Source organism: Schistocerca gregaria, chromosome 8 (genome assembly GCF_023897955.1).
Source record: "Schistocerca gregaria isolate iqSchGreg1 chromosome 8, iqSchGreg1.2, whole genome shotgun sequence".
NCBI classification, from domain to species: domain Eukaryota; kingdom Metazoa; phylum Arthropoda; class Insecta; order Orthoptera; family Acrididae; genus Schistocerca; species Schistocerca gregaria.
Window position 1 is genome coordinate 60,973,166 of NC_064927.1, and position 27,790 is coordinate 61,000,955.

The 27,790-nt window shown below is 46.7% G+C and overlaps 1 protein-coding gene across 1 annotated transcript; it reads right to left on the reverse strand.

Annotated features, from left to right (window-relative positions):
* Positions 1–57: 57 nt before the first annotated feature.
* On the reverse strand, positions 58–27,790 carry LOC126284030 (proliferating cell nuclear antigen). Its single transcript, XM_049982584.1, has 5 exons — positions 27,453–27,790; positions 27,150–27,315; positions 14,145–14,289; positions 13,613–13,752; positions 58–469 (listed from the first exon to the last, which is right to left on the reverse strand). Exons 1-5 carry the CDS (start codon positions 27,671–27,673, stop codon positions 356–358), a joined length of 786 nt encoding a protein of 261 aa, XP_049838541.1. The 5' UTR covers positions 27,674–27,790; the 3' UTR covers positions 58–355.

Below are 27,790 nucleotides of genomic sequence, written 5' to 3' on the forward strand. Positions count from 1 at the left end.
AACTATTTAAGTTTATGACATACTGTCTGTAAGTGTCGACAAATAGACACTAGAAAATGTTTTGTATAAAAATTTATTTGACTGTAAAAAAGCCAGCTACATAAATTACAAAGTTTATTACTTCACAAAGGGTGAAATATGTAATACCAGTACATTACCACGAGATTCACAGTTGAAAAATTCTTTAAAATAATTATCTTTGAATATTATTAAATCCAGCTGTACTAAAACTGCTATTCACTTTTCCTTCCACACATAATACACAGGCAAACATGATCATAAAAACTTCATAGAAGACTTTTCCTGAGTTACTTTAAAACAGACACAAAAACTTAACATGGCCTTCAAGTACGTATTAATTATTCTCGTCATCCTCAATCTTAGGTGCCAGATAGTAACGGATGTAGCCCATATCTGTTATTTTATACTCCACAACTAAAGGAACATCAGCAGACATCGAAAGCTGAACCTGGAAAAAGTGATTATCATTACTTATAACAAGCAACGTAACTTAGAATAGGCATAAAACCAGTAATTTCATATTTAATTATAAATTCATAACTGAAATATAACATTTATATGTACTCGTTTCAAGTAGAGTAAATTAAACATTTAATTGAACCAACTGCGCCAAAACAATACATCCAGAACACTGAAATGGACATTTCAACATAATTTTTCTACTGTGGAAATCACTTCCAAAAACAGTATTTTTATTTGTAAATGTTCTTAGAATTGCAGGACAACCTGAAGGCATTGGGCAAAATTTAAAGTCTGACTGGAATGCCCCAAGCAGCAGAAGCATACAGGAAAGGGGTGCAAGATATTAACTCAAATTGCTTGTCTAAATACATGAAAATGCGTTTCATCTAACGTTAGTCCTATGTTCATAAAATACAAAAAATCTATAAGAAGCATAACAGTGAGTGTGTGCTCAGCATAAATTTTCACCACTCTTTACACCTTTTACAATGTGGCCTTTGCCATGTGCCCTTGCTAGCACCTACTACAAATGAAGCTGTTATTCAAACATCTCTTACTTTGATTATATAATTTTTACTTGCACTAAATATTAACAGACCCACAACATTATAAGGATGTATCTCACTTTTTATGCAAAATGTCATGTCTTTAGGCCTAACAGATAGGGAGGTGGCAGGTGACATGCAAGAAATGAATGATGCTTCAGATTTGTGGACTACCCCAAATACACTTCTAGGTATTTTTCCTTTTATGAAAATAGTCTTCTCTAAAGAAACAAGTGTTTCAGTTTTATTCATTTAATGTCCAAGAAGATGTGTACATAAGAAAATTTCTATTTTTATTTACCTGACAGTATTTATTTCCTTACCATAACAAACCTGATTTTGCATATCTTAATATACACACCATTACTGCATAAACAGCTTAATTTTAGCTTTTATGTTCTGTAGTTTGCAAGCATTCAGGTGCGTTATACAAGCAGCAGGAACACATGGCTGCAGTAAGTGCAGCAGATAAATGGTATCACATGCACTGGCAGTTCAACATCAAATTATTACTGCACCACAATTGCAGATCATGTGATGGGAGTGTAAACAGTACTACAGCCCAACAGGTAACACGGAAATAAGTGACCCTGATATTTTGACAAATTGTTGAAAATGCACATGGAGAAAACAAAACCTCCAATAGTTGTGGGAGCCACATGCCAACTAAACAAAATTGTTGGCAAGACATTACAGCTCACCACCAGTTATGACAATATTTTATTTGCATTAACACTCCCTCTTAAGGGTACTATAATAATCCAAAATTTCATGTGAAAATTTAAACCGTTTTTTGCAAATTTCCCATACAAGGAAGCCATATGGAGTATCCAAGTCACTGACTTTACCACTAAGAAACTGAGGACAGCACAGAAAAAAAGCATCCAAGAGGTCACCACAATAATTCAATCAAGTCAATTCAATCTCTACAAAACAATTAAGAAATTTACACAGAAATAAACAGCTGTTTTCAAGAACAGTGGGATAAATCTAGAGCCACTGAATTGTTACCAGCCATGCCCTTCATCCTTTATTACTTGGGTTCTATGTTCTCATATGTTGCATGCCAGGATTAGTTTGCTAAGGAATTCAAGTATCTCCACACTTTAACTGCAGGAAATACAGTAGATAAGTAGAAACTGAGGAATTTTAATTATGAAACACATGATTACTCGATTCACCCTGAAGTGTTAATACAACCAATGACTTCTGTAACTTGTCAAAGAAACATAAATGCCAAGGAGCAGGAATGTGGTGTTCCAACAGAAAAGTTAAGCTGCCACAATCTCTGTGAACATGGCAGAATCCAAGCATTTTATAAAAAATATGGGCATGTAATCCAAGCTTTCAAGTGACATCAATTGGCAAACCTACTAATAAGGTACAGCCTACATTTACAATGTTATCTGGATGAAAAACTGAAATTTGAAGGATGAAAAACTGAAATTTGAACACTGGTGCTTCATGATCAGAATAAATAGAGACTGAGCAATGTTGTTGCAATATTGCCCCAACTTTTGACAAGAAATCAAATATGTGGAGTAATTCATTTGCTCAACCAGTTGGTAATGTTTCAATAGCATTAAGAATACAATACATCAATGTTAACAAGTAATAAATGATGATGTAAATAAAATAGAAAGAAACTTCCACATGGGAAAAATATATTAAAAACAAAGATTCCAAGACTTACCAAGTGGGAAAGTGCCGGCAGACAGGCACATGAACAAATCACATAAACACACACACAGAATTACTAGCTTTCGCAACCGATGGTTGCTTCTTCAGGAAGGAGGGAAAGACAAAAGGATGTGGGTTTTAAGGGAGAGGGTAAGGAGTCATTCCAATCCCGGGAGCGGAAAGACTTCCCTTAGGGGAAAAAAAGACAGGTGTACACTCGCGCACACACACACAAATCCATCCGCACATACACAGACACAAGCAGACATATTTAAAGGCAAAGAGTAAGGGCAGAGATGTCAGTCGAGGCAGAAGTACAGAGGCAAAGAAGTTGTTGAAAGACAGGTGAGGTATGAGCGGCAGCAACTTGAAATTAGCGGAGGTTGAGGCCTGGCGGATATCGAGAGGAGAGGATATACTGAAGGGCGAGTTCCCATCTCCGGAGTTCGGATAGGTTGGTGTTGGTGGGAAGTATCCAGATAACTCGGACGGTGTAACACTGTGCCAAGATGTGCTGGCCGTGCATCAAGGCATGTTTAGCCACAGGGTGATCCTCATTACCAACAAACACTGTCTGCCTGTGTCCATTCATGCGAATGGACAGTTTGTTGCTGGTCATTCCCACATAGAAAGCGTCACAGTGCAGGCAGCTCAGTTGGTAAATCACGTGGGTGCTTTCACACGTGGCTCTCCCTTTGATCGTGTACACCTTCCGGGTTACAGGACTGGAGTAGGTGGTGGTGGGAGGGTGCATAGGACAGGTTTTACACCGGGGGCGGTTGCAAGGGTAGGAGCCAGAGGGTAGGGAAGGTGGTTTGGGGATTTCATAGGGATGAACCAAGAGGTTACGAAGGTTAGGTGGACGGCGGAAAGACACTCTTGGTGGAGTGGGGAGGATTTCATGAAGGATGGATCTCATTTCGGGGCAGGATTTTAGGAAGTCGTATCCCTGCTGGAGAACCACATTCAAGGTCTGATCCAGTCCCGGGAAGTATTGTCACAAGTGGGGCACTTTTGGGGTTGTTCTGTGAGAGGTTCTGGGTTTGAGGGGATGAGGAAGTGGCTCTGGTTATCTGCTTCTGTACCAGGTTGTGAGGGTAGTTGCGGGATGCGAAAGCTGTTTTCAGGTTGTTGGTGTAATGGTCGAGGGATTCAGGACTGGAGCACATTCGTTTGCCACGAAGGCCTAGGCTGTAGGGAAGGGACCGTTTGATATGGAATGGGTGGCAGCTGTCATAATGGAGGTACTGTTGCTTGTTGGTGGGTTTGATGTGGACGGATGTGTGCAGCTGGCCATTGGACAGGTGGAGGTCAACATCTAGGAAAGTGGCATGGGATTTGGAGTAGGACCAGGTGAATCTGATGGAACCAAAGGAGTTGAGGTTGGAGAGGAAATTCTGGAGTTGTTCTTCACTGTGAGTCCAGATCATGAAGATGTCATCAATAAATCTGTACCAAACTTTGGGTTGGCAGGCTTGGGTAGCCAAGAAGGCTTCCTCTAAGCGACCCATAAATAGGTTCGCATACGAGGGGGCCATCCTGGTGCCCATGGCTGTTCCCTTTAATTGTTGGTATGTCTGGCCTTCAAAAGTGAAGAAGTTGTGGGTCAGGATGAAGCTGGCTAAGGTGACGAGGAAAGAGGTTTTAGGTAGGGTGGCAGGTGATCGGCGTGAAAGGAAGTGCTCCATTGCTGCGAGGAACTGAACGTGCGGGATATTCGTGTATAGGGAAGTGGCATCAATGGTTACAAGGATGGTTTCCGGGGGTAACAGACTGGGTACGGATTCCAGGCGTTCGAGAAAGTGGTTGGTGACTTTGATGAAGGATGGGAGACTGCATGTAGTGGGTTCAAGGTGTTGATCTACGTAGGCAGAGATGCGTTCTGTGGGGGCTTGGTAACCAGCTACAATGGGGTGGCCAGGATGTTTGGGTTTGTGAATTTTAGGAAGTAGGTAGAAGGTAGGAGTGCGAGGTGTCGGTGGGGTGAGGAGTTTGATGGAGTCAGGTGAAAGATTTTGTAGGGGGCCTAAGGTTCTGAGGATTCCTTGAAGCTCCGCCTGGACATCAGGAATGGGATTACCTTGGCAAACTTTGTATGTAGAGTTGTCTGAAAGCTGACGCAGTCCCTCAGCCACATACTCCCGACGATCAAGTACCACGGTCGTGGAACTCCGGAGATGGGAACTCTCCCTTCAGTATATCCTCTCCTCTCGATATCCGCCAGGCCTCAACCTCCGCTAATTTCAAGTTGCCGCCGCTCATACCTCAGCTGTCTTTCAACAACTTCTTTGCCTCTGTACTTCCGCCTCGACTGACATCTCTGCCCTTACTCTTTGCCTTTAAATATGTCTGCTTGTGTCTGTGTATGTGCGGATGGATGTGTGTGTGCGCGCGCGCGAGCGAGTGTACACCTGTCCTTTTTTTCCCCTAAGGGAAGTCTTTCCGCTCCCGGGATTGGAATGACTCCTTACCCTCTCCCTTAAAACCCACATCCTTTCGTCTTTCCCTCTCCTTCCTGAAGAAGCAACCATCGGTTGCGAAAGCTAGTAATTCTGTATGTGTGTTTGTGTGTTTTGTTCATGTGCCTGTCTGCCGGCGCTTTCCCGCTTGGTAAGTCTTGGAATCTTTGTTTTTAATATATTTTAACAAGTAATAATATGGATATACAATGCAACACATACAACCTTTAATGATGTGACTGTGGTCATTGTTGGTCTGAAACATTATCACTGTGACAACTATTCAGAGATGAAGACAAAAAGTGCAGTGGGTTCCAGTAACACACAATTCATGTTACCAAGCTGTATCCTCCAAGCATGAGGTCTTACCATTTTAACATCACACTGATCCTTGTCCAAAAAATTGTTAGAAAGTTTATATGCAGCAAATCTCATTATGAGAAGGAGCAACAAACCACATCTTAGAAATTTGGCAGATCTTTCACCAATGTATCATGGATGTGCAGACCACCTTTAAAGTTTTCTTCAAATGCAATGAAATAAAACTTGGTTGGTATGTACAAATCATTGACACATTCCACAAGATATTCACATTTAAAATGGATACACTTTTGCACGAGTACCTTCACCTGTAACCAACATAATCGTGTCCATATTTTTCAAATCTTGCTAGTTTATCACCAAAAATTTATTTTCCTAGAATCACAAAGGCATCTTGAAACTACCAATATGGAATAGAGGTATGCCAGCATTACAATACATGCCTGATATTTTTACACAAAATGTACAACAGGAAGACATTCCAAATGACATAAATTAAACTGAATATTCTGGTAGTATGAATTAAAAAATGTCTTTCATCACAAATTTTTGCATTTTATTAAATACAAGATGGATTTCAGACCTCGTGAGTCCTATCATCAAGTGTAACTTGCCTTCATACACAATTTACTTTTGCTCTTAAATGAGTGAAATGCATTTTCCACATAATCGTTAAAACCATTTTAAACACTATCAGGCATTTGTTTCTCCACCCAGTTCACGCATTACTCTTCATTCAAAGGATACATCTGCATACACATTTTTTTAAACACTTCACAAATCTGCAGATACACAAAAATGTGTATGCAGATGTGCCTCCTGAGTGAAATGATATGCACGAACAGGATGGAGAAGTGAATGAATGATTGTGTTAAAAAGTTAAAAATGCTTTTCTTCGATTATATGGAATATGCATTTCACCTAATTCAAGAGCGAAAACAAATTGTGTATTAAGACCAGTTACACCCGATGATGGACCCACAGGATCTTAAATGTATCATGTATTTAATAAAACGCTAAAGTTTGTGATGAAAGGCATTTTTTTTAATTCATACTCCCTGAATATTTAGTTTTATTATGTCATTTGAAATGTCTGATATGCACATGACACCACTGAAAAGCCTCTGTAGCCAGACATACTGCATGGCCTGATAGAGGGCAAGAAGCTCTGCTGTAAATACTGAGCAGTGTTCTGGAAGCCAATACTAAAAAACATCAGTCCCAATGACAGAGGCACAGCTGACAGCTGACACCAAGGTCAGCCCGAGAGCCATCAGTGTACACAATGCTACTATAGCTAAGTTCTGTACAGAGATCGTCAAACTGAAGGTGATAAAGCGAGGCTGGAGTGGTGTCCTTAGGAAGTGGATGAAGGCCAAGGTGAACACGGGCCAGCACACAAAGCCAAGGTGGTGAAGGGTTCACACCCACCACAAAAGTTGCAGGCAGCGTGAAGTTAAGCTGCCGGAGCAAGAGGCAAAAGGCAACTCAAGAAGGTAACGGAAGAGGGGCACACCCCATACTAGTGGTCAAAGGAAGCATCGAAGAAGGTGGCAGAGGATTGGTGGCCATGCATGGCAGACACACAGCACGCATATTTGCTGAGGTGGTCTCTGTGGTAGGACAGTTGTAGTTCAGCAGCTTCTGCATAGTCTCCCAACCGGGCCAGTGTAAAAGGCGCCACAATAGTGGACAGTATTGAGAACTGTGTAATAGGTTCAGACGTGCATATGCATTAATGGAACATAATCTAGTTTCAAACAGACAAGGGACCAGTACAACGGAGGAGGGTGGTTCGATCTGCTCCCCAGGAAGTACCACCGAGGACACGTAAGACATTGAGGAACTGCGTACAGCGAACTGCCAGGTAAGACTCATGTGAGGACCAAGGAAGTTTCCTATGAGCCCCAGGAATTTCGTATTTTCACCAAATGGAAGAGCAACAGGCCCAAGACCAAAGACAGTGGAAGAAACCAATTGCGCCACTAAAAATTCATACAAATGGGTTTTTCTGTGGAAAAATTAAAGCCATAGTCAATGCTCCACGAGTGAAGACAATCGAGACATAGCTGAAGATGCCGCTCACTGAGACAAGTCCATAGAGAACTGCAGATGGCAAAATGCCAACGAAAAGGAGCCAGAGACACCTGGTGGGAGACAGGCCACTATAGGTTTAATGGCAATAGCAAAGAGGACGATGCTTACAACAGAACCCCGAATCACACTGTTTTCCTGGATAAAGGTGTCCAACAAGGTAGAACTCACATGTACCTTGAAAACTCTGTCTTTTAAAAATTCCTGAAGTAAACAGGGTATGTGGCAACGGAAGCCCCACATGTAGAGAGTAAGGAGCATGCCAATCCTCCAGTAGGTGTCTTAGGGTTTCTCCAAACTGAAAACAATGGCCACAGCCTAGAATTTCTATATAAAACCAGTATGACAAGGGTGGGCAAAGTGACGAGATGATCAACCACTGAACGGCCTGCTCTAAAGCCACTCTGCAGTGGTTAGTAAATGGCAAGATTCTAGTCACCGTACCAGACAGGCATGAATCATATGTTCCATCACCTTGCAAAAGCAGTTGGTGAGAGAAATGGGGCGGTAGCTAGAAGGAAGGTACTTGTCTTTACTGGGTTTAGGTATGGGTTTGACAGTGGCTTCACACCAGCATCTAGAAAACTTGCCCACTGACCAGATGCAGAAAGAGCTTGCCCACAAGAGGAAGGTGCAGCAACATCTGAATGTAAACATTGTCTGGTCCTGGGGCAGAGGATTGGGCTGAAGTGAGAGCATGACCTAGCTCCCTCATAGTAAAGTCAGCATTGTAGGAATCACGATTCTGTGAAGAGAAGGACATCACTCAAGCCACCTCCACTTGTTTCAGATGGAGGAACGCTGGGTGACAGTGGGAGGAGCTCGAAATCTCCCGAAAATGGTAGTCCAAGGTGTTGGAGATAGCAACAGGGTCGACGACGACTTTGCTACCATCAGGCCCAAACAACGGAAAAGGTAGTGGAGCTGTTAAAGGAACTAGTGAATGAAATCAGGTGAGCTTTTTTGCTATCCCAAAGAACACAATGACAGAGTGCCTGCAACTGTTTATAACAATTGCAGTTTGCCATCATAGGATGACGGCTAAAAACGTGGAGCACATATCTCCCCACACGAACAGTCACTGCACGCCTCAGCCCACCGAGTGCTGCGACAGTGTGATAAAAGAGTAAATGTGAGGAATGGAAAATTCTGTGGCAGTAAGGATAACATTTGTAAGATATTCTAGCTGGTCATTACAACCGGGTAAATGTTCGTCGAAAGTTGCCAGGGAAGAGTAAAGCCTCCACTCAGCCTTAACGAACAGCCTCTTGGGCACGCGCATAGGAGGGATAGGAGTCAGCAAATAGATAACACACAGGAAATGGTCACTTAAGTAGCTGTCAGAACGGACCACTCATGAGAATGGGCAAGCTGGGCACTGCAGAAGGATAGGCCCAAATGGTAATAAGTGTGCGTGGAGTCTGAAAGGAACATGGGTGTTCCTGTGTTAAGGCAGATGAGGTAAGTTGATTAACGTCAGCCAAGAGCGCACCTCTCAGACAGATTCTGAGAGAATCCCAACGAGGATGGTGCAGCAGAGATGAGCAAGGTAGCTGTCCAGTAAGCTGGAAGAAGTCTGCCTTGGTGACATCGAAAGATGGAAGAATGTAAATGGTACAAAGGTAAAAGGCCAAGTGAGGAAGGGAAAGGTGAACTGCAACAGCTTGAAGGCGGGTAGTCACAGAGATGAGTTGACTATGATCATCATCCCGTATGAGCAGCACGATTCTCCACAAAAAATGCCGGAGATCAAAGCTGTCGAGGACACAATTTTGTTTCCTGTAGGCAGAGAACAAGCAGATGCTGTGATTCTAAGAGCAGCCATAAAGCCCCTGTCGGATCAAGGGTCATGAATGTTCCGCTGAAGAAGTCATAATAAGGAAAAGGGAGGAGGGAAAAATTGAAGGGGTATCACCTCGGTGGCTGCCGAGTGCCGCCAGCCTTGAAAGACTCATTGCTACAGGGTGCAGGGGGCTGGAGAAACCTGCTCCACGAGATTTATAGACACATCGGCAGTCTCCCCCTGTTGATCTGCGGAGTCCGGGGCAGAAAAATGGTGGCGGTGCACACTGGCGGCATGGAGAGGGCATCATGTGACAAGTTTGACCTCTTGGAGCCTTTCCATTTGGCACAGGAAGACTCAGATGTTTGTTGGATGGAGGGATGTAGAAAGTCTTTGTGGGGGGTATTCCTTCTGTCCTTTCTGGCCTGCCAGTTGTGTAGCAGGTGACTTGTTGCACAGCTGGTTGAGGAGATGGCAATGCTACCATGACACTGGGTGATTTCACAACTGCAGTGGCGAATTTGAGATCGTATGTCTGCATGGTCATGCCCTCTATGGAACGGAACTTAGCAAGAACAGTACTGTAGGTGCCAGATGGTAGACACATGGTTTGTGACTAGCCAATAACCTGTGAGCACCAGACCTTCAGGAGCACACAGGAAGGACGGGAGGGGGGGAAGCGTACGGGGGGGGGGAAGCGGACGGGGGGGGGGAAGCGGACGGGGGGGGAAGCGGACGGGGGGGGGAAGCGGACGGGGGGGGGGGGAAGCGGACGGGGGGGGGGGAAGCGGACGGGGGGGGGGAAGCGGACGGGGGGGGGAAGCGGACGGGGGGGGGAAGCGGACGGGGGGGGGAAGCGGACGGGGGGGGAAGCGGACGGGGGGGGGAAGCGGACGGGGGGGGGAAGCGGACGGGGGGGGGAAGCGGACGGGGGGGGGAAGCGGACGGGGGGGGGAAGCGGACGGGGGGGGGAAGCGGACGGGGGGGGGAAGCGGACGGGGGGGGAAGCGGACGGGGGGGGAAGCGGACGGGGGGGGGGGAGCGGACGGGGGGGGGGAGCGGACGGGGGGGGGGGAGCGGACGGGGGGGGGGAGCGGACGGGGGGGGGAGCGGACGGGGGGGGAGCGGACGGGGGGGGGGAAGCGGACGGGGGGGGGGGGGAAGCGGACGGGGGGGGGGAAGCGGACGGGGGGGGGGAAGCGGACGGGGGGGGGGAAGCGGACGGGGGGGGGGAAGCGGACGGGGGGGGGAAGCGGACGGGGGGGGGAAGCGGACGGGGGGGGGAAGCGGACGGGGGGGGGGAAGCGGACGGGGGGGGGGAAGCGGACGGGGGGGGGGGAAGCGGACGGGGGGGGGAAGCGGACGGGGGGGGGGAAGCGGACGGGGGGGGGAAGCGGACGGGGGGGGGGAAGCGGACGGGGGGGGGGAAGCGGACGGGGGGGGGGGAAGCGGACGGGGGGGGGGGGGAAGCGGACGGGGGGGGGGGGGAAGCGGACGGGGGGGGGGAAGCGGACGGGGGGGGGAAGCGGACGGGGGGGGGAAGCGGACGGGGGGGGGAAGCGGACGGGGGGGGGGGGAAGCGGACGGGGGGGGGGAAGCGGACGGGGGGGGGAAGCGGACGGGGGGGGGGAAGCGGACGGGGGGGGGGGGGAAGCGGACGGGGGGGGGAAGCGGACGGGGGGGGGAGCGGACGGGGGGGGGGGAGCGGACGGGGGGGGGGAGCGGACGGGGGGGGGGAGCGGACGGGGGGGGGGAAGCGGACGGGGGGGGAAGCGGACGGGGGGGGGGGAAGCGGACGGGGGGGGGAAGCGGACGGGGGGGGGGAAGCGGACGGGGGGGGGGAAGCGGACGGGGGGGGGAAGCGGACGGGGGGGGGGAAGCGGACGGGGGGGGGGAAGCGGACGGGGGGGGGGAAGCGGACGGGGGGGGGAAGCGGACGGGGGGGGGAAGCGGACGGGGGGGGGAAGCGGACGGGGGGGGGAAGCGGACGGGGGGGGGGAAGCGGACGGGGGGGGGGAAGCGGACGGGGGGGGGGAAGCGGACGGGGGGGGGGAAGCGGACGGGGGGGGAAGCGGACGGGGGGGGGGAAGCGGACGGGGGGGGGGAAGCGGACGGGGGGGGAAGCGGACGGGGGGGGGGAAGCGGACGGGGGGGGGGAAGCGGACGGGGGGGGGAAGCGGACGGGGGGGGAAGCGGACGGGGGGGGGAAGCGGACGGGGGGGGAAGCGGACGGGGGGGGAAGCGGACGGGGGGGGGTAGCGGACGGGGGGGGAAGCGGACGGGGGGGGGAAGCGGACGGGGGGGGAAGCGGACGGGGGGGGAAGCGGACGGGGGGGGAAGCGGACGGGGGGGGAAGCGGACGGGGGGGGGAAGCGGACGGGGGGGGAAGCGGACGGGGGGGGAAGCGGACGGGGGGGGAAGCGGACGGGGGGGAAGCGGATAGAGGCAAAACAGTGGTGAGACTGTTCTTATGTCAGCTACAGGAAATGCAGTATACATTAAAAAAAAAGACATGTTCCCAAGGATGGGGAAAAGATTTGGAGGAGGATATAGACATGCAGCACAGAAATGGAAAAAGTGCTGCAAAGACTGGGAACCCATGGTAGAAAAATACAAACTCGCTAAAGAGAGGCGAGCCACCTGCGGGGGACATGTATCATGCTGGGATTGGATGATACAATATAAAGGGCAGCAAACATCCAATATTTGATAACAATTCTAGTTTGTCAAATCTTCAATATAGTGTTGAGACCTCACACTATTAACATTTTGCTTGGTTAAGATGTGCAAGTATATTAGCTGTAGCTTCTGAGCAACAGAAAATAATGAAAAGGATGAAATGGGCCTGAGGGGAGGGTGGAATGGAGTGACTGGTCAGTTGTTAATTTACTAACTGAACTCAGAACTACAGGTGCAAAAAATGTCAAATTATTGTCAATGAGTCATCCTACATCATGCATCAAATTATTAGCGTTGATAAAAGATAGAGGAGAGAAGGAAGCAAAATACATTAATGGCAGCGGCAATCACAATCAATAAGCGATTAGAAGAAACAAATTTCTGGTATCATGCAGTTCATTTTAATACTCAATTTAGTTCTCTAGTATCAGCCAACACAATTAGTAAAATTTTGTGGAAACCTGCAAAGGAATTATATCTGCCTGTCAAGAACCTCTTCAGGTAATTAATGCAAAAACTCTTTCCATATTGTGACAATTCTGTGAAATTGCATTTCACAGATCTCTTACTAGTATATTTCAAAATGGTAGCATTTTTCCAAACTTCTATGTAATACACCAACCAATACAATATTTTCATATTACTGTAGTAAGCAGTGTCACAGTGAATCTGTTAACTATCCTAAAGTGGTATACGCAACGATTACCCTTGCAGAGGCCTATTGTGTGAAGACTCCTTAAAAATGATCTAGGTGTTACAACTGTGTACTGAAAAATAAACAGTGCACATTAACACCATGTGGCTTGTCCTTGAGGTTCTGTCAACATCTGTCTGGAAAATATTGTCAAATCATCAATACTGCATCTCACATGTATAGTATGTATTGGCAATACTGAGAATATTTTGAGAGCAATACTGCTCATCAATATTTCTAGTATTGACAATACATCAATATACATCTTCAGATGGTCAATGTATAGACAGTTTGTATTACTGGACATGTGTGGGTCCCTTAAGGAAACTGAGCAGGTGCCACGTTGACTTGCTTCCAAAAATAAAGTTTCATATTTTGTGGTTTCTGTGCATAAATTTGAGTACTACAACATGTTTAACCAATGCGCCAATTAAAAATCCTCGTGATGTGCATCAAGCTTGGTACGGTATGTACAAAAACACGGTGTCCACAAAGAAGTTTTACAAGAGTTCTGTAAAATAAGAATGGTGGAGCTACAGCATCATGCATAATTTCATGACCTATTGCCAATGAGATTTCACATCTAAAGCTGCATAGACAAAAATCCCAATAACTGCAAACACTCATTGTAGCAGCAAACATGCAGCATAAAAACTGCCTCAGCTTCAACTTTTCACCAGCATTTGCATATCACAATGTATGCTGTAATGGATGGAAATTTAGCACTTAGTTCCACACTTTTAACAGAGTTTATGCTAGCAAAACAGCCACTTCTGCAACTAGTACATGCCTCAACTGCTACCAGTAAAAGTTGTAGCCCAAAACAGCTGACAAACTCTGAAAACAACAAATCACTAAATACTTTGGTACTTACAACAGGTGACAGAGGTGAGGCCTTTGTAAAAGATGATAGGTATCTGCATGCAAATGTCAAAGTGACTGGTTCTTGCATTTCAATGGTCACCGCTTCTTCCTCTTTGTCAACATTAGCTGTCTGTGCCAATTTTATATTAGCTGTAAAATAATTATATGTCGCTTTACTAGTAATAAAAGTAACTTCAGGAAACTAAGTACCTGTTGCAATATTGCAGTTAATGTGCCATAAACATTATCTGGACTAAAATAGGAAAATATCAAATAGTTAAAAACAAATATGATACCATGTGGATTGCTTTGTTTTACAGTAACTTACATGTTAACAAAATCATTAAGATAACTGTTGACTGCAAAGTTCACTTCAAACCATTGATGCTATGCACTTTGTGCCTAAAGAAATAAAGGCATTTTACATATTTAGAAATTTCTCTGGTGGCGAAAAAATTCCACTGTCTATTTATTTTGTAACTTACAAGAGCAAGCTTTCCATTATAGCCAATCTGAAAGACCAAATACTGCCAATTCCTTACCTGAACCAATGTCTCCTGCTGCAGAAAACTTTACTCCCTCTTTCGAACATGAAATTACACACGATTCGCCAAACTGGCTCAAGTCTCGGCAAATGCGAGTAAATTCTGCTGATGGAAGCCTTATTGTGCAAGAGTAATCAGTCTCCTGTGGACAGTGATAAATATTCCATTAACTTTACATAGTAAAGAACATAAAATGTTGAATTAATCCCCATATAGAATAACGCCCTTCAGATTACAGTTGAATGTATACAGATGACAGAATACAGAAACAAGCGTTTCCAAAATACCTAAACACTAAATGCATTTAACAAATTGGAAAAATTATGGTACTGTTTAGCCCTAATTTGCACTCTCAATGAACAGTGCACCTTCTAAGAGCAAACATTTAATCAACAGTACAAACTTCTAATCACACTTAGCAACTCCAACTAAAATGCAATATTAAAACAATTCACTAGAATCAAACTTAATGGGATCTAGCCATGGATTTTCAACAAGGCTCTCAGTTTGCAGCATTGTCGCCAAAACTGATATGGCCCCTTGCTTCAGAGTCAAATGGCAGGACTGAACCATACACGTCAAAAGTTCGGCAGCAAGCTAGGCTGCAACTTCCTGACCTTGCACCATAGGTTTGAAGACTGTATGGGCCCTTAAATGGGTCAGGTGTGCACTACACATCACAGGCTGCTGCCCTGGTAGCTGACTATGTGGGGAACACACAAGCATTTATTTAGATTACACGACTCACCATTCCATCCACATAACAATAGCTGTAGGAAAAACAGATGTATCAGTGGAAGATTGAAAGAAACGCCACCCACAGATGAAGAGTATTCAAATGTTATTGGTTAACTGCCAAAGCATTCCGAACAATGCGTTAGACTTTGAAGTGTCGCTGAAAAGCAGTGAAGCTCTCATAAAACCATGTACAGATAGCTGGTTGAAACCTGAAATCTATAACAATGAGATTTTGGGGGGAACATTTAAGTGTATATCAAAAAGGTAGTCAAATGGGAAATGAAGGTGGTGTATTTTTCACAGCAGACAAATTCAAATCCACTGACAGAAATTGGAGCTACATGCAAGTGATTGCATGTTGAGCACTGGATCCTATGACCCATTAGACTCATCTCCTGATATAAGCAAAAACTTTAGAGAAAACATCAGTTCACTTGTATTTCAGTTCCCCAATCATACTGTAATCACTGGTAGAGACTTCAATCATCCAATAATCAATGGGGAGAATTACCACTTCGTTACTGGTGGACATGCTAAGACAGCCTGTTAAACATCACTAAATGACTTCTCTGAAAACTATCTAAAACAAATATATGACAATACACCGAATCTAATGGGAACAAATTAAAATTGGAATCAGTGTGCACGACACAGGTGTGGCAACAATTATTACCAAAATACAAAGGACAACTAAAACAAGCAGAAATATCTATATGTTCAGTGAACTACATAAAAAAAAAATCAGTAGTGGCATTATCTCGGTGAGGAACTTCAAACTTTCAGCAGAGGGCAAGAGCATGCACAGGAAATATGGATCAAGTTTAAAAGAATTATTTACTACACACTGGATGAGTTGGTTGGTTTAAAAGAGGAGGGGAAGGGGGGGGGGGGGGGGGGGGAAGAAATCAAACTATGAGATCATCGGTTCCTGCCACAAGTGTGAGAATAAAATAGACAAGACATAACAGAAAACGGAAAGAAAGGAAAAACCACAAGAACAAAGGAAAGGCAACCAACCCTAAAATGAACAAAAGCCGACAAGAAAACAACAGATGCTAGGAACAGAACAGAGTAAAACAAAAAAGCAGATTACAGTGGCTGGCAGGCCACAAGAATAAAAAGGACAAGCCAGCCACTCTGCAACACACAAACTTCCACCCTAAAAGCACTAGGGTGGAGGACGCAGAGGGACACAGACATGGGCTAAAACCTACATAGAAGTATAAAACCCATTCTCAGGATAAAATGTAAAACTAAAGCTGCTGCTGAGGCATTGTCACTCAACACCGAAGGTAAGGAAGCTGGGAAAGTTAGAAGTCCACCGAAGAGCAGCTAAAAGTGGGCAATCCAGCAAGAGGTGGATGACTGTCATTTGTTAGTCACAGCGACACAGAGGTGGGTCCTCACGACGGAGTAGGTAATCATGTGTTAGCAGTATGGCCAATGTGGAGCCGGCAGAGGACAACTGATTCTCTGTGAGAGGAATGCATGGAAGGCTTGCCCACATCTGTCATCTCCTTAATGACACACAGCTTGTTCTGCATACTGTTATGCCATTCCGTCTCCCGAAGCATGAAAACCCTGGAGCGTAAGACAGAACACAGGCCAGCTTTGGAAATGCCCATCTCCAGAAGTGGTTTCCACGTTGCCTGTTTGACGTCGGCAAATTCATTGCCTGGGATTCCAAGGTGTCCTGGGGTCAACACAAACACCACTGAGTGAAGGGACAGTTCCAGGGTATAGATGGACTCTTGGATGAACGCTACTAGAGGACGGCGAGGGTTGATAGCTTGTAGGCTGCTCAATGAGTCAGTACACAGGAGACATGACGCGCCAGGGCATGAGCGGATGTGCTCAAGAGGACAAGATATGGCCGCCAGCTCCGTGGTGAAAACACTGCAACCATATGGCCAGGATTGCTGTTCAATATGTCGTCCATGAACATACACAAAGGCTTCGTGATGATCAGCCATCAAGTCATCAGTGTTAACCACGTCAGAACCCCAGAGTAAGTCAAGAATCGAAAGGAAGTGACAGCGGAGAGCTGTGGGGGTAACAGAGTCCTTAGGGCCATGCAGAAAGTCCAGACAAAGCTACAGCCGAGGCATACACCATGGAGGCATATGTGAATGGACCGCAAGTAGAGGTGGTAAAGGGAAGGACTCCAGTTTGGAGAGAAGGGACCACACACGAACTGCAATCGCTAGCCCCAACTTGGGCCACCAGTGCGGGAGGTGGACTGCCAAGGGTGGGAAAAGGAGACAGTAATTTGGATACTCAGGAGAACTACGAATGTGTGCAGCCAGTTGTGCACGTCTGATCTGCAGTGGAGGGACCCCAGCATCCACCAGCAAGTTGGTCACTGGACTTGTCCTAAAAGCTCCTGTGGCTAGTCTAACCCCGCAGTGGTGCACAGGGTCGAGTAAATGCTACGCTGAGGGTGCTGCTGAACCATAAACCACACTCCCACAGTCATTTCGGGATTGGACAAGGGCTCTGTAGAGCTGCAGCAGCGTAAAGTGATCTGCAACCCAATTGGTGTTGCTCAGGCAACAGAGGGCATTGAGGTGCTGCCAGCACTTCCACTTAAGCTGACGAAGATGAGGGAGCCAAGTCAATTGAGCGTCAAAAACCTGTCCTAAGACACAATATGTCTCCACTACAGTGAGTGGATCGTCATGAAGGTAATGTTCTGGGTCTGGATGAACGGTAAGGTGCCGACAGAAGTGCATTACACACAACTTTGCGGCTAAAAACTTGAAGTAGTGGACTAGAACCCATGACTGCCTTGTGGATGGCTCCCTGTAGGTGCTGCTCAGCAACACCAATAGTTTAGCAGCAGTATGAAATGCAGGAGCCGTCTGCATATAGAAAAGGTTAGACAGAGGACCCAACAGCTGCTGCTATACTGTTAATGGCCACTGAAAAGAGAGAGAATCAATACAGAGCCCCGAGGGACTCCATTCTCCTGGATATGGATGGAACTACTGTAGTCACCAACTTGGAGCGACAGTAAGTTTTGGATAAAAATTCGGAGCGGGCCCCAGAGAGCACACACATATAATGTGGCAAGGGCATGATGGCGTTAGGTCATGTCTTAAACTTTACAGTCAAAAAATATGGCAACCAGTTGTTGGCACCTGGAAAAGGCTGTTCGGAAGGCAGACTCGAGGGACAAAAGATTATCAGTTGTAAAGAGACCCTGGCGGAAGCCACCCGGACATGAAGCCAGGACACCTGACTCAAGGACCCAACCAAACCACTGGCACGCCATACAATCCAGAAGCTTGCGAAGAATGTTGGTGAGGCTGATTGGCCAATAGGTATCCACATCAAGCAGGTTTTTACTGAGTTTGAGAACCGGAATGGTGGTGCTCTCCCACCACTGCGATGAAAAGATGCCATCGCACCAGATTCGGTTGAAGATGAGGATGTCACTTGCAGTCAGATGAAAGATTTAAAATCATCTGGCTGTGGATCCGATCACACCCAGGAGCTGTGTCAGGGCAATGTGCAAGAGCACTGAGGAGTTCCCACTCTGTAAATGGAGTGTTATAGGATTCACTGTGGCGTATAGTGAAGGAGAGTACTTTCCCTTCCAGCCGCCATGAGAGTGCCAAATTCTTAGGGGTGGGGTTGGGGGGTGTCCTCCGACGCAGAGGCTCGAGCAAACTGCTCAACAAACATTTGCATTGGTAGATAACACACCACATGCCATTTATGGTAACACCTGTTGGGGTCTGGTAGCCGAAAAGATGTTTGATCTTTGCCCAGACTTGGGAAGGTGACATATGGCACCCAATGGTCGACATGTATCTCTACCAAAATTCCTGCTTCCATCGTCTGATAAGTTGGCGAACGTGGGCACGGAGTCGTCTAAAGGCTATGAGGTGCTCCATGGAAGGGTGCCACTTATGCCATTGTAGAGTTCGCTGACCCTCCTTAATTGCTTAAGCGACTTCCAGCGACCACCAAGGGACTGTCTTTCACCGGGGAGAGGGGGCGGCACCCTGAAGAGCGAGACATCATGTTTTGTTTTCTGCCACAGAGACAATTGTTGTCACTTGCTCAACCATGACATTGATGTTACCATGTGGTGGAGATTCAACCGTGCCCACAGGTGAAACTATCCCAGTCCGTCTTGTTTAAAGCCTGCCTGGGTAGGCGTCCATAGGCCTGACACCAGGGCAGTGTGAGAAAGATAGGGAAATGGTCACTACCACACAGGTCGTCATGTGTTCTCATGCAGATAGACGGGAGAAGTCTTGGGCTGCAAATTGATAAATCAATGGTCGAGTAACTACCATGAGCCGCACTGAAATGTGTGGCTGCTCCATTTTTTAAGAGGCAGAAGTCTAACTGAGACAGTAAAGTTTAGACATCTCTGCCTCGACCAGTAAGCACAGTGCCACCCGACAAGGTGCTATGGGCATTATAATCTCCCAAAAGTAGGAAAGGTTTAGGGAGTTGATCAATCAGTGCAACCAATACATTCAGGGGTACTGCACAATCTGGAGAAAGATATATATTACAGACAGCTATTTCCTGCATCATCCTTATTCCGGCAGCCACGGCTTCAAGAGGGGCTTGAAGGGGCACAGTGTCATTACAGACTGAGTTTAGGACATAAACGTAATCTCCACCTGACACTATTACAGTCACTACGGTTCCTGTAGTATCCCTTATAGCCACGGAGGGCAGGGGGTCCACATTGCCGGGAAGCAGGTTTCCTGTAGGGCAATGCAGATAGCAGGTGTAAAGCTTAACAGTTGCAATAGCTCAGCCAGGTGGTGGAAAAAACCGCCGCAATTCCACTGGAGGATGTTATCGTGAGACTGAAGGCATGGAACATTCAATGAGGCATTTTAAGGCTGTCACCTGCTGCCACCGACTTTTTGCCTAAGCAGTCGGTATTCATCGATGCAGAGCTTGTAGGTTGCTGTTGTTGGTTTAAAAGAGAGGGAAAGGACCAAACTTCCATTTTCTTTAGCGCACAACTACAATGGTCATTATTGCCCAGACTAAGTTAGGAAAGCACCAAGATGCACAAAGTTAAAACAGCAACTAAAAGGGAAGACACTATAAAAGATATTAACAGGCATAGGATTAAAAAACAGCATAACCAAATGTCCTTAGACAGAACGCGAGCAGCTGCTCCTGGGTCATCCCCTATAATGTCATCCAGAGTACATGACAGGCCAAGATCAACGCGCAGTGTATTAAAATTCCAACAGGACATTAAAACGTCGCATACCGTCAGCAATTGCCCACATGGGCAGAATGGCACCGGCGCAGCCGTCAGCAGATGGCAATGGCTGAACCGGCAGTGTCCAATTCGTAACCGAGCCAAAACGACCTCCTCTTACCGAGAAGGGCGTGAAGTGGTCGTCCAAGCCGTGGGAATAGGGACACAACAAGAAGCTGTCCGAGGCTAGTGTGCCGCAGCCTTGGCCGCGGCATCTGCATCTTCGTTCCCAGGGATACAGACATGGCCAGGAACGCACACAACGGTAACCGGAGAACCATTGTCCGCCAGCTGCTGATGAGAGCATCCGGTGCACAAAAGGGTGAACAGGATACGGATCACTGAGGCTCTGGATGGCACTCAGGGAATTGGAGCAGATGATATAAGCAGAATGTCTGTGGCGGCAGATGTAAGGAACAGCCTGGTAGAGGGCAAATAGCTCAGCTGTGAAGACCGAACAACAGCCATGGAGCCAGTATTTGAAACTGTGTGCCTGACAATAAAAGAACACCCGACACCGTCATTGGTCTTAGAGTCATCTGTATAAATGAAAATCATATTAAGGAACTTTGAACAAAGTTTGACAAAACGGGAGTGGTATACCGAAGCTGGGGTAACCTCCCTTGGGAGCGAGCTGAGGTCAAGGTGGATGCGAACCTGAGCCTGGAGCCAAGGTGGCGTTTGGCTCTCGCCCACTCTAAAGGTTGCAGGGAGTGAAAAATCAAGGTGCTGAAGGAGGATACGACAGCCAACTCCAGCGGGTCCAGGGCACAGACATACAACCTGTATTGACGATCGAGAGTCGTCAAAAAAGGAACGATAAGACAGGTGGTCGGGCATTGACAATAGCCGACAGGCATACTGACAAAGCAGTATATCGCGCCGGTAGGTTAGTGGCAATTCACCGGCTTCAGCATGAAGACTCTCGACCGAACTGGTATAGAATGCTCTGATCGCAAGACGTAAACCCCGATGTTGTACAGAGTTAAGGCGGTGTAAGAGAGACGGCCATGCAGAGGAGTATACGAAGCTCCCATAATCTAGCTTTGAGTGGACGATCGACTGATAGAGGCGAAGTAGGACGGTTTGATCCACCCCCCACGACATACTGCTGAGATCACGGAGGACATTTAGAGAACGGGTACAATGGGCAGCCAAATATGACATGTGGAGACCAGCTTAGTTTCCTGTCAAATGTAAGACCTAAAAATTTTGTTGTCTCCACGAGTGGGAGAGCAACGGGACCGAGTCGTAAGGACGGTGGGAAAAACTCTGTAGCGCCAGAAGTTAATACCGACCGTCTTCTCGGCAGAAAAACTGAAGCCATTGGCAACACTAAAGGAGTCAAGACAATGCTGAAGACAGCGCTCCAGGAAACATGTACTCTGCGTGCTGCAATAGATGGTAAAATCGTCCACGAAAAAGGAGCATGATACATCAGCTGGAAGGCAATCCATTATTGGATTGATCGCTATGGCAAAGAAAGCGACACTCAAAACTGAGCCCTGTCGCACCCCATTTTCCTGGCGAAAGGCGTCTGACAGGACATAACCCACACATACCCTGAACTGTCGATCCATTGGAGACATCCTCAGGGCCACAAGAACGTCATTCGTGACCATCGAGCCAGAAACTGGTGAGGGGACCTCAGTGCCAGATAGCTGGCGCAGGCTACCCCAGACAACAGAAGGAGTAAAACCGTTTAAGGTGCTTGTGAAAGCAGCCCAGCTGGCTTTCTTTAATAACGACACAGCACACGTAATCGTTCATAATTGATAAAATTCGTCATCGTAGGGTGGCGTTTAAAGGTGCGTAAAGTATGTCAACGAGCACGTAAAGCGCCTCTACATGCTGCGGTCCACTAGGGGACCAGTATGCGACGTGGAGAAGAAGCAGTGTGAGGGATGGAATATTCAGCGGCAGTGAGAATGACTTCTGTGAGGTGTGCGACCTGACTATCGCAGCTTGCGAAGGTGTGACCCTGATAGGTCGCCCTTGAAGAGAAGAGCCCCAGTCTGCTTAGGAGATGTTCCAACTAATTGAGCACGGAGAGGGGGTATGATGCAGGAGATGGATAACACAAGGGAAGTGGTCACTCAAATACGTATCAGAAAGTGCGTACCACTCAAACCGGCGTACAAGTTGGGTAGTACATATAGAGAGGTCTAAATAGGAATAGGTGTGAGTTGTGTGCGAAAGAAAAGTAGGGGCACCCGTATTGAGGCAGACAAGATTGAGGTGGTGGAAAAAGTCTGCTAACAGGGAGCCTCTCAAGCAGGATGCTGGAGAGCCCCAAAGGGGACGGTGGGCACTGAAGTCTCCAGTTAACAAAAATGGTGCATCATGTCTGTCCTGGTAACGGCAGACGGCGATGGTGTGTTATCGGTACAAATGGAAAATGTGAAAGTGGGGAGAGTAATTTGGACGGCAACTGCCTGCAGGCCGGCGTGCAATGTGATGGGATCGTAGTAAATACCATCCCAGACAAGCAACATAACCCCTCAATGAGCCGGAATACCTGCCACAGGGGATAGGTCAAAACGGGCAGAGGCATAGAGTGCAAAGTCAATTCGATCGCTTGGGCGCAGCTTTGTTTCCTGGAGATCTAAGACGAGCGGACAGTGCAAGCATAGCAGCAACTTCAAGTCCTCTCGGTTGGAGCGAATGCTGCGAATATTCCAATGAAGAAGTGCCATTGTGAGAGAAAAACGGAGAAGCAAGGAGGGGTCACCTCGAAGGCCGCTGAGGGCCTGGCTTCGAACGAGCACTGCCGCCACTATCAATAGGCGGATGGTTCAATAGGTTCGTCGACCATCTTGTTAAGATGGCCGGGAGGGGCAGCGTACTCCGCCGGTGAACGGCTAGATGTTCGGCTATCAGCGGTGCGGCCAGGCAAAACGGATGACGGCCTGGGGCGGCAACCGTTGGGTGGCGCAGAAGAAACACGCCGTGGCAGAGAACTTTGCTTCCTATGAGCCTTCTTGGAAGGTCGTTTAGTGGAAGTACTGGCCGATAGCTGAGAGTTCGAGGTATGCAGGAAGTCTGCACGGGACGGTTCCTTCTTGAAGGCCCATGCATCTGACTTCTGGGTCTTAGTCTTGGCACAAGCTGATGAAGATGCTTGTGTCTTAGGGGTGATGGGAGGAAGAGGAGACGTTGACCGGGCGATCTTAGCACTGACCGAACGGACGACCGTAGTGCTGAAGGTCAGATCGCATGTCTGTGGAGAAGACTGTATTTCCCCGCTGGGAGCAGCGTGGGCTTCCTACTAGAAAATAGCTTGCGAGCAGCCGAGGTGGACACTTTCTCTTTGACCCGAATTCCCTGTATACAGAGTTCATCCTTGTAGATGGGACAGTCGCGGGAGATTGCTGCGTGGTCACCCTGAAGTTCATGCAACGAGGAGACTGAGGTGGACGGTCACCCTCATGGGCGTCCCTGCCACAAGTGACACATTTAGCCGCATTACAACAAGACTGGCGAGTGTTATTAAAATGCTGACACTGGTAGCAGCGCAAAGGTGTCTGGACATAGGGGCAAACAGAAATAACCTTGTAGCCCCCTTTGATGCGCGACGGCAGCTGAACACTATCAAAGGTCAAGAAAAGTGTTCGGGTTGGTACAAGGTCATTGTTGACCTTTTTCATTACCCTACGGACAGACGTCACGCCCTGCTCAGCCAGGAAAGACTGAATCTCCTCGTCAGTCAATCCATCGAGTGATCTAGTATAGACCACTCCACGAGACGAATTCAAAGTGCGGTGAGCCTCCACCCGAGCAGGGAATGTGTACAGGAGTGTGGCCCGAAGCAGTTTTTGTGCCTGAAATGCGCTCTCAGTGTCTAACAACAAGATACCGTTACACATCCTGGTACAAGACAGATCCGGCTATGGCATCTACGCCCTTCTGGATAACGAAAGGGTTGACATAAAAAATCCTTTCCGTCCTCAGATCGAGAAACTACGAGGAACTTTGGGACAGGTGGTAGTACTTTTGTCACTGGTGGCTGGTCACGTTTCCATTTTTGGGCATAAGTCAAGAGAGAAGAAGAGCAATCCGGTGCGGAGGAATCCTCATGACTGCCAGCGTCTCCGATGGCACGCTCCTTCCTTGTGGGGACCCTCTCAGAGAGCACTCCCGCCTTAGGTGAATGTTAGGCATGGTCGGAACGGGCAGTCACCCCTCCCTAGGCCCGGCCTTTACCAGGGGGTACGTGCGTGCCTTACTTGTCTACCCAGGGCAAGGAATTTCGCGTCACCCCGTCACCAGCCACGCGTGCGAACGCGTGGGTCGGCCTTCGGGCACACACAGAGAAGACAGAAGAAGAGGAAAAAATGGGAGAGAGGGAGAGAAAGGACAGACTGTCTCAAACGCCAAGGCGGAGACCAGAGGTAGCCAAGGAGAAGGCAAGAGAAAAAGTGAAGAAGACAGTGAGAGGGAGAAGGACAAAGAAAGGAACCAAACAAAGGAAGGAAGAAACCAGAATAAGTGAAAAACCAAAATGACCACAAATATAAGTCGTGGAACCATCCGTCCATTGACGCAAGCGTAAACTACCCCCTTGTGGGGGAGGGACTCCTTTTAGTCGCCTCTTACGATAGGCAGGAATACCGTGGGCCTATTCTAACCCCCGGACCCACAGGGGGGCAACTACAAGGTCTTCGGTCCCTTGTTCCTAATAAAACAATGCCACAAGTGTGAGAATAAAACAGACGAGACATATAACACAAAACGGAAAGAAAGGTTAAACCACAAGAACAAAGGGAAGGCAACAAACCATAAAAGGAACAAAAGCGGACAAGAAAACATGCTAGGAACAGATGAGTAAAACAAAAAAGCGGATTACAGTGGCTGGCCAACCATGAGAATACAAAGGAGAAGCCAGCCACTCTCCAACACATTAAAACTTCCACCCTAAAAGGGTGGGAGGACACAGAGGGACAAAGGACATGCGCTAAAACCTACACCGAAGCATAAAACCCACTCTCACAGATAAAATGTAAAACTAAAGCTGCTGCTCAGGCATTGTCACTGAACACCGAAGGTAAGGAGCTGGGAAAGTTAAAAGTCTACCTAAGAGCAGCTAAAAGTGGGCAGTCCAGCATGAGGTGGAGGACTCATTTGGTAGTCACAGCGACATAGCGGTGTGTCCTCGCGACGGAGTAGGTAATCATGCATTAGCAACGTATGGCCAATGTGGAGCCGGCAGAGGGAAAATGATTCCCTGTGAGAGGACCGCATGGAAGACTTCCAACATTTGTCATCTCCTTAATGAAACACAGCTTCTTGTGCATACTGTTATGCCATTCCGTCTCCCAAAGGCTGAAAACCCTGTAGCATAAGACAGAACTCAGGTCAGCTTTGGAGATGCCCATCTCCAGAAGTGGTTTCCACCTCACCTGTTTGACCAGCCTGTCAGCAAATTCGTTGCCTGGGATTCCAACGTGTCCTGTGGTCCATACAAACACCAATGAATGACGGGACCATTCCACAATATAGTTGGACTCCTGGATGAACGCTACCAGAGGATGGCAAGGGTTGATAGTTTGTAGGCTGCTCAATGAGTCAGTACACAGGAGAAATGACGTGCATCTAAGAAGAAAAATCAGACCCTTTTACATGAAGTTAGCTGAACCTATGTAATTTGTTACTGAATTTATGCGCTCTATACCACTATGTCATCATTGACTAATGTAACCAATAGCATACCTACATTTCTTTCAAGCTCAGCACAGTGGAGTAGTTCAGTAATTGGGTTGAAATTCCATGCCAACCCCTCCAGGGTCTTTCTTATTGTGACAGACTTATCCGTAGTGCAGCCTATGCTCTTGATTAGGTTGGAAGGTGACAATTTATATGAGTTGGCAAAAGCAGAATATCTGGTGGTGGTAAAAAAATTGCCCTGTAGTGAAAACTAAATTTTATGTCCATGCCATACTGAAAAATGCAGTGGGGATCCAACACACAACTTACATACAATAACTGTAATTCCTGTACTCAGGAGTAAAATTACGAAGTCTCAATTTGACATACAATGAGGCACAAGGCTGTAGCATGTAAGACTGTAAAAATCTATTTCCCAGGTACCACATATTTATCTCTAGCTACAAAGAAAAATACGTATACTGTTTGACCAGGATTTCCCGAGATGACATTAGCTAATGCTTTCGTCTCAGAAAACAAATTCACACAATCTAACAGAAAATTAAAAATATTAAGTTTTATTAAAGGTATCTGTTACTGTATAAGCCAAGATGTAAATACACGGCAATGCTTTCAATAACCATAAGGAACTGCAGAAGATCAGAGGTGGCACAAAATATCCTTTCTATGTAAGATACGATAAAGCAAATATTTTTCTACCTGTTAGTCGTGCATGCTCTAGTTTAACCAGTAAGTAGGCCCTATATGCACACTGTCATCAAAGTCAGAACTTCTGGTACTTTAACAATTGTCAGCAAGAATTACATAAACTGATATGAATCTATCCTCTTCTAGGTTCATGAAATCAGAGCTGCCCCAAAATATGACAGTAATACGTAGTAAAACCCAATGTTCAACACTTCAGTATTCCATGTAACAGTCTATCATATAATTTTTAACATTCATCTTTGCTATCACTTAATCTTTCTCTGCTAATGAAATTCTACAGTGGAAAATTTTTTCTGGTGCAGCATGTCCATGAAGATTCAATTCAAAATATTGTTTCCATATTGTCAAAAGTGTACATAATTGTTCTGTAATGTGGCATTCAGATGTAGCTTTTCCATACTTCACTTCTCTACGAATCTGTGCAATTAGGATAGGCTACTTGTAAGCAGAGAAATTAACAATGTCTCTTATTTCTCTATGCAGATGTGTACACAAATTCGTATGCTTACAGCTCCATGAAATGTCTGTCTAAATATGATCCATGGATAAATAAATTACTATGCTTGAAAAACTTTGAAACATCAATTAACCTCCCTCTCTTCCACATCGAAATGAAAACTTAAAAATTTGGTCGGTGTATAACTCACCGGAATTCCCAAATGCTCCTGATCCAAGTTCATCAGTTTCATTTCATAGTCTGAGACTTTCTCCTGATTTGGAGATTCGAAGACAAAAGTTACTGTATCGGCATTATCTTGGGCTTTGATGGTAACTATATCATCGTTTGACGCACATTTAAAAATCTTTGTTAAACTGGAAGAGAAAGAAAATACTGAACAATGCAATGTGATTGAAAATAACTTATGAGATAGACAATTAATAAAAAGAAATTCCTCTACACCAAGTATAAAAACTGGTTTTTCCTCTAGCTTACACACAACATACATTACCTTGCCAAATTCATTCCCATCGACAGATTTCTATCGCATCGATATTTGTCGAATCCGTCACTTCTCATATTGAGTGAAACCAAGCTGACGTGAGAGTTATCCATGGCCTGTAACTGTATTCCGGAATCGGAGCAATCAAATGTTGCTTCATTTAGCAATTCTTTGATTGCCTCCAAAACTTTCTTCAGGATTGAACTCTGCACAAGTCTTGCTTCGAACATTTTGACTGCAATGTGGAACACTTGCTAACAAAAGCTCTAAACCTGCCCGGCTTCCTACACAAAGACCTGTACCACGAGACGCCCTTTCACTGAAAATTGCGCGGGAATAACATCAGC

What these genes read in the sequence shown, in the direction of transcription:
- LOC126284030 (XM_049982584.1), bottom strand. Translation starts at nt 27,673, where the DNA reads ATGTTCGAAGCAAGACTTGTGCAGAGTTCAATCCTGAAGAAAGTTTTG. An exon ending in AGGAGCATTTGGGAATTCCG is followed by an intron (nt 14,290 to 27,149) that starts GTGAGTTATACA and finishes CACTGTCCACAG; the next exon opens with GAGACTGATTACTCTTGCAC. An exon ending in AGCAGGAGACATTGGTTCAG is followed by an intron (nt 13,753 to 14,144) that starts GTAAGGAATTGG and finishes ATTATTTTACAG; the next exon opens with CTAATATAAAATTGGCACAG.